Genomic DNA, 16,988 nt, shown 5'->3' with positions numbered 1-16,988 from the left:
AAAATATTCTTCAGTGATACTAGTGTTTTCAATTGCCATATACGGTGACACAGAAATATCTATACCCTTCAAAGGAATGTACCATGGTTACATTGATCCAGAGTTAACAAATTGTTCGCATTAGTTTACAAGGTAGATAAGGGCTAGTACAAAGGCGAGGTTTAAAAGGTGAGTCAACATTATACTTGGATTGTAAATACCAATTAAATTTAAGAAAGAGTGCATGAAATACTGAGGGTCTTGAAATTGACTTCCTAATATTATTTTCAGAAAGGACTTTGTACTCATAGGTGTATAAATAAAGTTGTAATAGACAATTAAAAATAGACATGGAAAACAGAAAAAAAAAGTGAAAGAGATGGAGGTTTCTGAGTTATTCACATTAGTTGAAGATAATAGAAATAATAATTATACAAAAGAGAAGTGTTGCTTCATTTATCCCTTGTGCTAATGATTTTCTAGACAGATAGAGGACTGAGGGTTTTAAAACAATTTAATATTTTGAAAACTGAACACAGTAATTCAGACAAAATTAACAAATCTTGTTAATAAATAATTTTTATAATAAACTGATTGAAGTAGTCATACTAATTGTTATAAATGGGTTGTCATTTTTATTGCAATTCATCTTCTGATGGAAAGTTAATCCATATATTAAAAAGGAGTAAGCAGTAGAGAATTGCAGGAAATATTGATGGACAACATTTTTATTTAAATTAGAGAAAATGTTTTAATAAATGTAAATCTATAATTGATATTGATAAATTGAATAACATTCAAATTGTTAAAGTATTTAAGAACTTTGTGCTTTTAATGCAACTCAAAATAAAAGGCATTCATTCACTATTTAGGATAAATTTAAACAATGCTGTTACATTTTTCTTTTAATTAATTATTATTTTTTAAATGTTTTAGAGACAGGGTCTCAGTGTCACCCAGGCTGGAGTAACATGATGTGCAGTGTCTGGACAGTGATGTGCAGCATGGAAAGTGATGTCCATCCAGGCTGGAGTGGCCGTGGAGTGCGGTGGTGTGGTCATAGCTCACTGCAACCTTGAACGCAGGTGCAGCAATCCTCCTCCCTCAGCCTCCTGAGGAGCTGGGACTGCAGGCCTGCAACACCAACTCCCAGCTAATATTTTTCTTTTTTACGTCTCACTATGTTGCCCAGGCTGGTCTTGAGCTCCTGGCTTCAAGTGATCATCCAGTCTCAGCCTCCCAAAGGGCTATGATTGCAGGCATAAGCCAACATGCAGGGACATTGATACATTTTCAAGATTGCAAAGTTAAGGGAAAAGTGGTAGGATTTCTGAAACTTTTAAGCATTTTTATGCAAAACTGAATAATGTAAATATTCAGCTCTAATTTATGCAATTGAAAAAAGGCATACTAGAGAAGAACAACTCAAAATTATCTCTTTGATCAGTCAACTTAATTCTGACAAAAAGTGTCATCACAAAGACTTTTCTGAACTTGTTCAACTAGAGGTGTTTAAACATGTGTATTCATAACCTGTTCCTGCCTATAAGAATGAGCATGTATGCAAACCTATTGTATTTTTTAAAGTGCTTATGAATAAAATACTCTCTATTGAATATCTAAAATATGTAGTCATAGAAAATAGCAAATTATTTTTATAAAATCTCTTTAAAATGGAAATCATATGAATATAAATATTTTGTTTATATATCCTTAAGTACATTTCTATTTACCAGAAGAAAAATACAGTCTTGACTGCCATATTAGGTTAAATATAAAATGTCAACAGTTCATTTTACATCATGAATAATTATGGTTACAACTTTCACAAGAATCTTTAAGTAAAAACTCAAAGCTGAGGCAAGCATACAAAGAAACTGCTACATAATGACACAATGATTACTATATGTAAGAAAAATATTAGGACAGATTTTCAATTGCTACATGTTACTTAATTTGAGAAGAAAAGAGAATTTTGATATTTTATTCATATGGTCTAGAATTTCATATTTTCTTGTATCAGTTAAATTATGACATCAGCCTTTAATGAGAGTTTTTAATAGCCTGTATGTATATGCAGCTTATTTTAAAAAATGGAAAATAAATCATGACTGGATAATTGTTATTCAGGCTTGTAGAGAATTAATGAAATTTTACCTACATACCTTGCAACTGAATCTTATTCTCAGGACTCTGAACCAGAACAGAACTGACAGAATCTAGGTTGTCATAGTTACTGCAGCCAAGAGGACCAGTCCGTGTTTCTGTTACCTGGCAAACAAAACATCAACTTTATTATCTAAATCAGACTTTACAATGTCCTTTTGGTTCATTGTAGTTGTCACACACTAATATTGTATGTTTGACAGTAAATATCACCGAAAGTCCAGGACCTCATACACACCAGCAATACCCACACCTAAACATAGCGCAAAGCAGTAATTCCCTTTGTCTTTAACTCATTTTCTTTCCTTTGGTTGGGTATAAATATTCCAAGAAAATAATGCATGCCATCTTTGTTCAAAAACGCAACTCATAAAGTCACCGATTTTACCCAAGATATAAAAAAGGGCCACTCCTTATGGAAGAGACCAAGTGCTGACTTATATGAGAGTTGTTTGTGTTTGTTTTTACTCAATAGATCAGAGCCATCTGCCAGGCTACGCTCTCAAAACTGATTTTATTATTTTCTTTTACCTAAAAATCTATATTTTTCCCATTTTTATGTTGGCATGAAATTCTTAACTCTCTGCCTTCCATCTGGCCCAGTTCTTTCTAATACGCCAGTATCTCCCTGTTCAGTTTGACATTCATTCTAGGCCTTTGATCATACAACATCCTCCACTCCCACCCCACTTGGATTAGAAACTTCTCCTTTCTCAACTTTGACTAATCAGTTTTATCTATCCTCAAAATTAAGCTCATATTCAAACATTTACACAAAGTATTCCTTGATGATTCTACCTGTGTTATCTTACCATTTCCATCCAATTTTGGTATGCAGCTCACAGATTTAGTACTTAAATATGTATTCTCATATGTGGACTGATTTTTTCACGGGTGTCTTGGGAGGGATAGTATCAGGAGATGAGGAGACTAAATTTAATGAATTATAGGAGGTTGAAAGTTTATACTGAAGATTTAATGCTGAAGATTTAAAACTATTTAAAGCAGAATAGTATTGTCAGAACCTTTCTGTTTTCAATAAGATATTCTTTATTAATAACCAGACTGGTCTTTGCAAAATACAATTTAGATCACTTCGTTCCACTGTTTACAATCATTTAATGGTTTCCCATTCTTATTCAGGGTATGACTTAAGAGTCTTTTATAGGACTAGGAAGACACCATATTACCCAGCTCCCTGTTACCTCCCTAAATCTGTCTCCTCTCTTATTTATTCTGCCTTGCTGTATCTCAAACATACATACTGATTACATTATGCAGATGCCTTGGGGCATCTGCTGCCTTGGGGTATTTGACTTCTTGTTCTAGTACATGGAATGTTCTTCCTCAAACTATTTTCTAGCTAATCCTTCACTTCCTTCCAATTTTTGCTCAAATCTCATTCTCCTGGGACTACTTGGACTAACCTATTTAAAGTGAATACCCCAAACTCTTCCAACATTTTCTTTTTTATTTCTTACATTGTTCTACCTTTTTCACAGTAAATATCAGCTCACAAAATGCTGTACAATTTACATTTTTTATGATTACTGTTGACACCTCTCACTAGAATGAGAGCTCCACATTCTAAAAGTGCAGGAGATTTTGTCTATGTTGTTCACTCACATATCCATAGAACATATTAAGTTCTTGCATCAGCCCAGGGGTATTGATTAAGAGAAAGGTATTGATTAAGAGGAGGCAACGTAAGGAAAAACTTTGTACTATGGAGCAGAAAAGACATTAAGGCCATCATGAAGATGATGAAAGTCTAACGTAAATAGTGAAAATAAACTTTATCTGAAGAAGTTCAATTGTAAAAAACAAGACATAACAAGGTTATAAAATGACATTATGAAACACTGAAAATGTTCACTGGTAGAGAGAAAGGCTACTGAGGTTTCCAGTATTAGTGATAACATTAAAAATATGAAGCTAAGAAGCCCACTGTGGAGGACATTTAAGGGAGCTCAGTTTTGAACATGTTTAGTCTCTTTGGTGAAAATATTTAGTAGGAGTGGCAACACAAGTTTATATCTTAGAAGTTATGTCAATGATGGGACTACTAATTTGGAAGTCATCAACCTAGAGGCGATAATCAATGATGGATACAGATGCATTAACTCAAATGCATTGAGTGCATGTTTGTGTCATGATAACTCTATTATATTTTCTAAATGATAAGTCTTTCAGAGTAACCAAGATTAACTATGTGTACATAGCCAGAGTTGACAATGTAGTTTATCATGGGCAAAAAATTACTTTTTCCTTAACACTACAAAAACTTTGAATTATTCTCCAGCTACTCTTCCCCACTGATGATAGTGAATAGAACTTATTTTGTTTAGAGAAATAATTTATAGTGTTGATATATGTATGTATAATTAATATTTAAATATAAATTAGTAACAACCTAAGGTCAAAGGGAAAAATAAAAGCATCAAAGATAATACTTAGGGTATAAGGTAATTTAAATTTTCATTTTCTCCTATCATGTGGTTTCACTATTGCCAACCAACACATATCACACAAATACAAACACACACCCATGCTTGCCTTTTTAATAAAGTTTTCTAAGTAAAATTGTCATTAAGTTCATACTCATTGACATATGTGATCTTGGAAAAGGGAAGGCAAAATCCTCTAACACTTCATCCTTGAAAGAAGGTAAATAATATTACCCCATTACAGAGAGTCTCTTATATTCACCTACTCTGTTGTTGAGAATACATGTGAGACGATTAAATAATAGATATACATTTTGAGAATATTTGAATATCTCTATCTTTATATATTGCTTTATCACCTTTCATAATATGGTGTCATATAAATTTAGCGTATCATACTTACAGTTTTATTTTGTTCTCTATCCTTCACATCTGAATTTACTTATCACTATCTGGGTTAATATAAAATTTTACAAACTCTAGCACTTTATATGAAATAAATCTATCTTTAAATTGTATTCCATTTAAGGACTCCATACGCCTTACCAATGTCAGCATTAGTAAATGTACCCATACTTATTTAATTTTTTACAATAATAATAAAATGAATAAAATGGAAAGAAAAAAATAAAATAAATTTACTACAGGGATGCTAACTGTGCCAAAACACAGAATAGCAGTTTACTTGTTTGTTCCAACCCATCATTTTTAATAATAAAACTAACAAATTCCCATGATGGAAATTTAAGCAATGAAACAAAATACTTAGCCAGAGGAGCAACTGCCATGTTTTTTCTACTTTTATGTTTCCCTTAGCTTTTTACCAGACATGAAAATGGTTGAGACTAGGAGTAATTGCGCTTCAAGACTATTCTTTATTTGCAGCACCCAAATATCATGGCCTTTACCTTTTCACAGTGTATTTCTCATGAATTATTGTATTTATTTCCTAGTTACATTAGGTTATATCAAAGTAACTTCTGAGTAATTTTATCAGCCATTGATTATGAAGATAAAACACTGGAATACTGATAAGTACAATTAGCTCTTTTACAATAGAGTTATGCCCAAAGAGGCATAATCTAAGACTTTCCATCTGAAATCAATTTTCTCTTCTAGAGACCTGCATCTCATCTGGACAACTACACAATGAATGTTAATATTTAAGAGGAGATTTTACCTATCCTATATTGTAACAAGAAAAGCACATCTGAAATATCAGGAGTTGAGGTGGAGGAGTAGTGAAATTTGTTATTGATACCTGCATCCTGACAAACTGCTATACCAGTTATTTCCTTTTACACATTTTGCCCCTGTTTACCTTAGATATACTCTATCATACTGTCCACTTCAGTTGTCTCCTTTTCCAGAAATAAATATTTCTATTTTTTAATCATTCAAAACACTTTGGGTTGAGAAGGTAGAAACTATACTAGAGAATATTAACTATATTAAACTCATATTGAATTTCTGATATCTTAACATTTAATATAAGAATTGATACTTATTTTTTAAATAGAAATAAAGATTGAATCTTACATAATTAGTACTAAAATTTGTTCACCACATAATTTCTTTGTTTTTAAAAATATTGATTAACATAGTTGCGATTCATATATACAGCAAAAGGTTCATATCTAGAATATATAAATAAATTATACAAACTAATAATAATATGGCAAGAGCACCACTGAAAACACACTTGACAACAAAGATATCTAAACATCCAGTCATTTTGAAATAGTTTTCAACTTTATTATCAAAGAGCTGGAAATTAAAACATAGAAACTACTATCCATTCACCAGAAAGTCTTATAAGCATACAAAGCCAGACAATGCCAAGTGGTGACAATACAGTGGAGAAACTGGAATTCTCATACGCTTTTGCTGGGAGCGTAAACTCGTACAATCACTTTAGAAAATTCCTTGAAAGTATCTACATAATAGACATAGGCACATTATATGAGCTAGATACACAGTCAACAAAAATGTGAACATGTATGTACAAAAGGCACTTTCAAAGAGGTTCTTATCAATTATTCTTAGTAACTCCAAACAGAAACATATTACATTAGTGTATTAGTCCATTTTCATACTGGTATAAGGATACTACCAGAGACTAGGTAATTTATAAAGGAAAGAAGTTTAATCAACTTGTAGTTCCATATGGCTGGGGAGGCCTTAGACACTTAAGATCATGGCCGAAGTCAGAAGGTGAAGGGGAGCAAGATATGTCTTACATGGTGGCAGGCGAAAGAGAGGGAGGAAGTGACACACTTTTAAAACCACCAGCTCTCCTGAGAACTTACTATCATGAGAACAGTTTTGGGGGAAACCACACCCATGATCCAATCACCTCCCACTGGTCCCTGCCTCAACATGTGGGGATTACATTTTGAGATGAGATTTGGGTGAAGACACAGAGCCAAACCACATCAACTGGCAATCAGTAATACATTGTGGAAGTAAATAGAAGATTTGAATACTGTACTACAGTAAGAATAAATTTTTATGTATGCTGTCCACAGAATACCGAACATGAACAAATCTCACAAACATAATGTTGAAGAAACATTATATAAATGTTTCAATATTTTAACACTAGAAGTTTATTTTGCCTAATTTTGAACTTCCATTAATATATAGCTCAAAATTGGGTAAAATAAACTTTTAGTGTTAGAATACAGGATGTTGGTCACCCTTTGGATATAGGAATGATGGTAAGAGGGCATTAGGAGAAATACTTATGATCTAGTAATATCCTATTTTTTAGCCTAGGCCATGGTTGCTGAAATGTTTTCAAATTTGAACACTTTATGTACTTTGCTGTATAAATGTTATTTTATTTTACCTCTAACATTTGCTAACAGTAATTGGTTAATATTAATTTTCCTTGTGAATTATATCAAGGAAGGTACCACATCATCTATATCTATATCTACATACATGTGGATATCTAGACATCTATGTACTTACCTATCTGTTTTAGGCAATCATCCATGCCTATGTACTACAATGCAAGTTTGGATTTTCATACTTATATCCTTTCAAATGTATAATTATTCTAATATGGTTTGGCAAAAACAAAATGCTGAAATCTGATACTGTGAAAGATTATGAAAAACAAACTACTTCTTTCAATTACTAATATGAGTTTTTTTGAAAATCCAATACAATCTATTTTTAATCATCTTAGTGTATGTCATATTTATTTTGTTTTATTTCAAGGCTATAATTGCCACTGTTCTATAATTGAAGATATACAGATGATAAATTAACTTTTGACTAGGAACAGGTTAATATCCATATTTCATTTTTATTTTATAAGTACCTACTATTCCAAACAATATATTCACCTAGCATGAAAAAAAATAGTTTCGTTTTCTTGTAAGTTCACCTCTGAATAGGCAATAAAAAGATGAATAAAGTAAGGCCAATTTATTTTAAATTTCAATGTATTCTTTATGATAATGTTCTGTGCAGCGTTTCTGTGCCGTATAGAAATACTTGTTAGAGTTATTTGTAAATGAATCATTCATACTTAATAAGACAAAGAGTTTGTTAAAATTTATATCGGTTATATCAAAATACAAATCCTAGTGAATACAGGGACAGGAAAAAGACCCCATAGGTTTGACTTGTAAAAAATTATTTTTGTTTTAAACAGTTTGTTTTAAACAGTTGTTTAAACAAAAGCAAAAGCACTGTTTCCCCAGAGTTAAAAATTATCTGAGGAGTAGATATACGAAGAATTGGGTATTAAAACTCTCAAGGGGGGCTGGGTGCGGTTGCTCAAGCCTGTAATCCCAGCACTTTGGGAGGCCGAGGAGGGTGTATAATCTGTGGTCAGGAGTTCGAGACCATCCTGACCAACACAGTGAAACTCCATCTCTACTAAAAATACAAAAAAGTCACCAGGTGTGGTGGTGGGCACCTGTAATCCCAGCTACTCTGGAGGCTGAGGCAGGAGAATTGCTTGAACCTGGGAGGTAGAGATTGCAGTGAGCTGAGATCACTCCATTGCACTCCAGCCTGGGCAATAAGAGTGAAACTCCGTCTCAAACAACAACAACAACAACAACAACAACAACAGCAACAACAACAACAAAACCTGAAAGTATTCTCCAAGATAACTTGAATTTATTTTATTTTACCCCAAAGTTTCCATTATGTTTTATTACGCCAATCATAAAACTACAGGGCAATAATTTATTTCTATTATCTCCTTTAATTAACTATAAACTTTCTATGCATAATTATACACAGTACTGAGCACATGGTAGAAATTAAAACTTTTTGGATTAAATTAGTGGATAAATATTTTATTTTTAGTTAGAAAGATTTATTACAAAATAAAATTTATTGAATTTTTGGGGAACCTCTTGAAGGAAATGTAGAAGAGCTGATATATCTAAAATTTTAAAGCTATCAGAACTTTGAAATCATTTAGTCTCACCATCTCATTATATAAAAGAGATACTGTATCTGGAGCCAGGGATGCTATCAAGCTACTTCAGGATCATGTGTATGAAATGAGAGCTAGAACTGGGACTTAGACCTCCTGACTCACAAATCAAATACCCATTCTAAGCATCACACTGGCTTTCCAAGCTTTATAGTTATCAAGTTTTGGAAACTTTGCTTGGCTTAATCAATGTAATTAATTCTCTCTCTCTCTCTCTCTCTCTCTCTCTCTCTCTGGCAGTAAAGTTACAATAAAACACAATTTAATTGGTCTAGATTGATGTAGAAGTCAATTATAATGGTGTAGTATATTGGGTCATTCATGAACAAAAAATATTGCTACGAATGTACTGGTTAATATAACTTTGATTGAAGGCCAAATAAATTAACTTTTATTCTAAGTATTAATTTATTAATGCTTTGAAATATAACATCCTGCATATTCTTATATTACTTCCAACTAGGATTCTGAAGAATAAAATACAAGAGTTGATTAGTTTCTATTATTTCCTAAAACAGTACAATCTTTTCTGTCACCAAACATATAAGATCTTTTACCATTACATATTGCTAAAGGTATTAAATTAACAAAATGCTTTATAAAATGTTGATGTTAAAAAATAAGAATATATATAACTTCCCTTCATTTCTCAACTGAAGATAGTGCCTTATATTTTTTCAAATGTGAATATTGAGTTTAAAGGTAATTTTACCATTTAATATTTTTCCTCTGATAGTCATTAAGTCTTATTTCAACATTCTATTAAGCATTTAACATCAGACTGTAATTCAATGTAATCCCACTTTTTTACCCAGTTGAAATATTTCTGAAGCTTATTTTATTAAAGAATGAATTTTCAAACATATTATTAATTATAAGATGCATTAAAAACAAAACATTCATCTCAGAATAAACATTTCAGTAGCAAAATGTTTCTTAATTTTCACAACTGTTTTAGTATTTACAGTACATTTTGTGGGAAAAGTGAAAATTCACATAAAATGCTACATGTCCTCAAATAAAAAATATATCAATGCAAAATTTTCTTGCATCTCAACACAAAAGTAAGCATTATATTTAGTGTGTTTTACATCATTAATATAGTGACTTAAAATAAATTTAACATTGTCAATATTTTCTTGGGCCTTCTCCAAACATACAGATACAGTTTAAAACAGTGTATATAATCCATCCAGTATGACTCATATCTTCACATAAAAAACACAAACATGGATAAATACATTCAATGCAAGGGAGCTTATACCATTGTTGAATTATGCATCTATGCAAATTACTTGAAGTTAACAACTATATCCTCTAATTTATTCCTCATAATTTCAATAAACCAATTTTTTTAAAAAACTAGAATTATTCATTTAAAATACTGCATTGTTAGAAGGTAGTGTTTGGTTTTTTATTTGCTTTTACCAGAGAAATAGTGATACTTGAAACATGAGGAATGAAAGTATTATTATAAACAATATCATGTATATCCATAAAATATATGCAGAATAACTGTGAATTATAAAATTTAACCATAGGAAAAAAAAATGTAGAGCAAAATGTATTTATTTGAAGTAAACTGAAGATTACATGAGAACAATACAAAAAACAAGGCACTCTATTTAGGAACAAAATTGAGTATGTCTTCTTGAAGAGCAATTGCTTCAGTGCAGTTTTCATTTGTGTTTGTCACCATGAGTCTAGGCACGACTACAATGACTGTCCCACTTCTTCACACCCTATAAATTATCCTCCATCAAAATAATACAAAAATAAGCACACCACCCACAACTATCCACATGTAAACCTATTGAGACAGACTATGCTAATCCTTTGAGTACAGATTAAAATATAAAACTACACAATGGCTAGACAACAGAAGTTTTCTCAGGTTCTTAAAGTATTGATTTGGTGTAATATGGAATAAGCAAAACTGGAAACAATTTAGTTAGGACAAAGTTGCCAAATAACATCAGGACCGTTTTGTGCTTAAACCATGGTTGTCATGGAAAATAAATGTGTGGCACTTGATTGGCCTTGGAAATGCCAAGTCTATAAACTCACTCCTACAGATGTTATTTATTTATTTATTTATTTATTTGATAACACAGAGCTTAAAATCATGGCAATTATAAAAAATACATATAGCCATAAAAAAGCTTTCATTACTTTCCTAACTGCATGAATATACATTTGGAAAACTGACATTTTTATAAAATCTATATTTGTGACAGCTATAACTGATGGTGTTACATGAATGGTAGACTTGAACTTCATTACAGGAAATCTAAAGGGATGTGTTGTGACTCTACAGTTGGCTAATGAGTTTTCTGAGGTTTTCAATATTAATAATAAGAAAAGTAAAACTTTATTGCCACAGGGAGTTGCAAATAATAGGTACAGTTTTCAACCTGGTTCAGGGCTGTGGCATTTCCTTTGCACTCTGGTGAGAGCTATTAGGCAGTGACTGCAGTTGTTACAGTCACTATCTGACCTGAATGCCACTTTTCCTGGGCCAGAGAAATGATATTTCAGGGAACTCAGGAGCCAGGGTATTTTTCTGTTTCTTTACATTCAAAAAGTGCAATCTAAAGCAGCGTTGATTATATTTATTTTACAAATGAAAGCTATCTGAAGAACTAAAACATTAAAGATTGATTTTACTTTTTAATCTTTATTGTTTGTTCTATGCTCTTTAATCTCATTGCCTTTTATTGTCATTGTCTCTCATCACCCCCAGATGGGACTGTCTAGTGGCAGGAAAATAAGCTCAGGGATCCCACTAATTCCACATTACAGTGAATTGTATAATTATTTCATTACGTATTACAATGTAATATTAATAGAAATAAAGCGCACCTTAATGTAATGAACTTAAATAATCCTGAAACCATTCCCTCCACCAAGTTCATAGAAAAAATGTCTCCATGAAACCAGTTCCTGGTGCCAAAATGGATGAGGACTGCTTGCACAGACTAACTTACAAGTATGCAAATCCCACTAAAGTTGCCAAAAAAAATCTGTTGCCAAGACTGAGAAGCAAAATGTCACACTAAACATAACTAATCCTTTATTAATTCCTACTTCCTACTCTATAATTTTATTTATCAAAACACTTCTACATCTACCCAATCTGCTCGACTGATACTCACCTAGTGTCTCAGTCAAGCAAACTGCAAGCTGATGCTCCAAATGATACAAAAACGTAGAAACTGAATTATCTGTTTTGCTTTCTTTGACAGAGTAACTAAAAATGTTCAGGTGCAAATGTCAACTGTTGAATGAAATAAAAGCACCTATCACCATCCTGGAGGACGATGCAGCAGAATCAAGGGCATTGACAGCGAATCACAGCTAGCAGTGCACACAAAGCAATCTGTCACTGTCAAAATCCCGACCAACCGTCTTTTCATAAGATTCTCTGCTATACTAGGGTACTAAAACAGGGAACCTCGTTAGATACACACATTTTGGTTGTTTAAACATTTAATAAAATTATTTCATTATTATTACTTTTAATTTTCTCCTCCTCAATATAGGAACCAATATAGTATATTAGAACATATCTCAGAGTGCCCACTATTTTATTTCAAGTAAATACTTCTACCAAAAATCTTCAATTTCTTCTCTGAAATTCCATATTTAATATTACTCTTCTGAAATATTTATTAAAACATATCTTATTGCTTATGATTAAAACTTAAAACTTTTTTATTATAGCTGTTTGAAGTTTCAGAACTATCAAGTATTTCTGAATTCCTTAAGCATATCAAAAGCTTCTGACTTCATTTTTTTTTAATAATAGGACAGCTAATGCCTGTGCACAGACTAGCTAAAGTTTTATACTGAGGCCGTCATATTCTTACATTTGTCACCCAATTAAACAAGCACCCAAGAGAACTGATAAAGCGCAGCACACTAAAACTCAACAGACTCAGGCATAATTAGAAAGACAGAAGTGAATTTCTTGTTTCAACTGGCCATTATAGAAACTGTTCTGTCTTTTTTTTTTTTTTCAGAAAATAAATTGGCTTTGCTCACAAAATGTTAATACAAATCCAAATTCTCTAGCAACTTATTATCAGTAAAAGTCAGTATCAAGATGATGTAAAAGAACAAATCTAATTATATAGGAGAAAGAAGAAACATATAGTGTACACGAATTACAAATAATTATTAAAATTCTAAGTGCCAGGAAAACAATAAACTGGCCAAAAAACTCTCTGCAATATTATACTCATATTATATAGTGCTACCCACTCCCCAGTTTTCTTTAGCTGAAACAGTCAGATGACTATAATTAAGATAATTCTTTATCCTAAAAAATAACAAAATGGAAAGGACAAGAAGTTTAGTGATTTTAAAGTATGTATTTATTGGAATAACATTTTAAAATAATTAAAATCCAATATGAAATATAACTGCAATTTGTGTGTTCCTCTTTTTTCTATAACCTTTCCACTATATCTTCATCTCCTTACATTATCACCTTCTTGCTTATTTCCTCTAGAGGCCAGAATCTAAGAGGAATTTTGTATCTTCATGTTACTTCTGGGACTTGATGAAGCTTTATTGACATCAAGGTTTCTCAGATTGCAGTCAATCCACTAACAACTTGCATTGGGGTTATTCATGGTTATAAAACTCCAGATCTATGAACTTTGGGTCTCTAGAAGTTGTATTTAACCATACAACCAGGTGATTGTTAGCTGACTCAACACTAAAATGCACCAAGTTAGAAAAAAAAAAACCAAAAAGGAGAGAAATGATTTCTCACTGGGTAAATATTTCAATTTATGTGTTTTACATTTTTCTATGAAACAGACTACAAAATAAAACTACTATTCATTCAAATATAATTAATATAGAGGGAAAACTTTTGATAATATATTGAGAATTTGGCTTTTGCCCATGAACTAAATGAAACCTGATGAAATGTAGGAGCTGTTATTTTAGCAGTTTTATGTGGCTTGCCTCTTTTTCCTAAATTAATTTAATCTCACTTATTGATGTAACTGTTGTGCCTCCTACTAGCAGCCCTTTTCATCACTCTCTAAAAGCTGGTTACAAATCTATTATCAGTGAAGAAACCAGATAAGCAACCTAGGTAGATTTGTTCCTGAGTAGTTTCTAAATGAAAAATTACAGGATTCTCTCACGGCTAAAAGACAAGAATCTTAGGAATGAAAATTATGAAATCTCTTTATATTAACTCAGGCATCTTCTCCACTTGCTTTTTATGTTCTGACATATTAGATATAGTTTAAGCTATGAAAAATAACTTGAAAATTTTTAACAATTATATATTTCAAGTTACAAATATCCATATTATAGATAATCTTACTGTTATGTTAAATTTTCTAGCACAGAGCATGAAGCAATTCGGTTACCAGAAAAAAAAAAAAAAAATCATAGATTTAAAATTGGTTTATAGTTTCAGGTTTGTCCCTTGCTAGCTGTGTAACTAGAAGTATGAAGCTCCTGAGCCTCAGGAGTATTCTCCCTAGATATAAAGCTTAAAGTAATTTACCTGCAATATCTGAGGAAGGAACATATCTTTACAAACATGCATTTTTGTTTTAGAAAAAGGAACCAGACTCCAAAGTGTAATTTTTTCATTAGTCAATATTATGGTAACAATATGCCAGTGTTCCTAGCTATCATAAATAGTGTATTTTGTCCATGCTGATAGATGAATAACTGCACAGAAGAACTGCATTTCACAGATATTGGTACTTACTGGATTTTTGAAAACATACAATAAATCATAGTTAAGCACATTCACCCTGTAGTGCTTCAGAATGCCAGAATTCATCTCTCCTATCTAGCTGTAACTTTGTATCCCTTGACAAATCTATTCCCATCTTCCATTCTCCCTGGTATTTCCCATACTTCTCACCCTCTAATACCCACAATTCTACTCTCTACCTCTCTACTTTCAGGAATTCCTCTTTTCTTTTCCTCCTACATGTGAGTGAAAGCATGTAGTATTTAGCTTTCTGTGCCTGACATCCTGCTTAACATGATCTCGAAGCTATTCCATGTTGGTGTGATATGATCCTACGGACTTTTAAAAAATAAATTACCTACTTACATTTCCGATACACATTTCCAATATATTTCAAGGTCACAGACCTTTGGGGTCTTACATTTATGGGTACCCCTTAGGCACTGTATCTTGGACAAAATTTGAGCTTTGTCATTTGTACTTTGAGCCCCATGAGAATAAAACAAAAGAAGCTCAAATCCATCTGACTCAGCAAATACTGTGGAGATCTCAGTGTCCCCTCTTTGCATGGTTTCTTTTCTATTCTGGTTTCAGAATATTCTTCCTATCAACTTATGAATACACAGAAGAATTCTTTCATTTTTAATCCATCATTTTAGTTATTTTTGTGGGAAATCTGTGTTACCTCTTGCTATTAGTTTGGTACAAATGTAACTGTGGTTTTTGCCATTACTTTTAATGGCAAAAAAGTACCTTTACTTTTATTTTCCTTTTTTCTTAAATTCGTTGTATTGATTTACTCAAATGGCTATTTACTTTTTTAAATTATAACTTAATTTAATCTCATTGCACATCTGCCTCTCATTAATAATTTTCTCCCCTTTGCCATTACTAACAATTGAAATGTTTTACTCTGATATATCTACTATGAAAATTATATTTCACCAAAAATCTCTATTCCATAATGTGTCACCTGCCCATTAAGATGCTATCATCTTAATTTTTCATTCTTTCATTTTCCTATCTCTACTCTCCACCTACCCAGGGTACTTTTGGAATTTTTATATTTCTATTCTCCCCTCCTTTCAAAAGTGTTTCAAGAAAAGACTTTTGTATGTTTGTATATTTATTTATTTTTTCTGAGATTGTATAGTTCTAAACTAGGATATCAATGTTTTTTTGCATTATGTCACTTTTGTTATTATTTAAAACATAGTACATATATTCAGAATCTATGAGTTTACATGCAGATCTGAACTCTATGACTATATTTACCTACATTCAAACACACACACACACATACACACACTCACTCACAAACACTTCTATATATTGTATTGCATATTACATCCTAAATTAATTTTCTTGTATTTTCTTTCCTTTAATCTATGGTTATGAGACAGATTTTCTGTTAATTTTCTATTTGTAACAATTCTCCATTAAATAATATATTACTCTTAACAGCAAATTATACTCAAATGTTCAAGAATCTTTTCTACCAGTTGTATTTCTTTAGAGGCTTATAGTGATTTTTTCTAAATGATACTGCTTTTTGTGGGATGTCTCAGTGTATGTGTTGCTATTTTTTTTCTTTATTTGCTCATTTGGACTCCAGTTCAACTGCAAGAATATTAGAATACTCCATTGGTAGCAACCCTGAGAGTATTGGAAGACTACTAGAGAAAACTATGCCACGCAGCTGTAGCTTAAATAGAACAGCAGTAGCTTATTAGTTCTCAGATAAAAATCATGTCACATTCATTTATGTAAGCCTATTCCCCAGCAGCCCTAAGCACAACACAGACACTGAATAAACATTCTCCAAATATGCAAATAAATTGGACCTGCAATACACTTACCCTTATATGGAGTACTAAATATTTTTTATTATTTCTAGCAATTACAGGATCAATTACTATTTATACATTTTGCTTTAATTTCTAATATTATTAATTCAAGTAAGAGCAATTAAATGTTTTCACTCATCTCATTAAAACAAAAAAGAATTAAGAGATGTTTCAAATGTAAAAAATAGCAACTGATTTTTCTTATAATAAGCATCAAGAAAAATAAAATGTGTTAACTTAAGCAAAAATAGTAATGTATTATGTAAAAATATGATAATTTTATAATTTCCAGCTTTCTTTTAGGTCATCATTTTCAATGGACAGTATTCCATTTGGTTTTCAAACTTTAACTT

General features: G+C 31.7%; 1 protein-coding gene across 2 annotated transcripts in view; it reads right to left on the bottom strand.

Annotated features, from left to right (window-relative positions):
* BRINP3 (BMP/retinoic acid inducible neural specific 3) overlaps positions 1–16,988 on the bottom strand; it is a 406,727-nt gene that overhangs the window by 149,045 nt on the left and 240,694 nt on the right. For both annotated transcript variants that reach the window (XM_017859821.1, XM_017859820.1), the window contains exon 5: positions 2,145–2,250. In XM_017859821.1, the coding sequence (XP_017715310.1) occupies positions 2,145–2,250 (106 nt within the window). The remainder of the gene's footprint in view (positions 1–2,144; positions 2,251–16,988) is intronic.

This window comes from Rhinopithecus bieti, unplaced genomic scaffold (genome assembly GCF_001698545.2).
Source record: "Rhinopithecus bieti isolate Rb0 unplaced genomic scaffold, ASM169854v2 scaffold_51152, whole genome shotgun sequence".
Classification (NCBI taxonomy): domain Eukaryota; kingdom Metazoa; phylum Chordata; class Mammalia; order Primates; family Cercopithecidae; genus Rhinopithecus; species Rhinopithecus bieti.
This window is presented reverse-complemented; position numbering and strand designations above follow the sequence as displayed.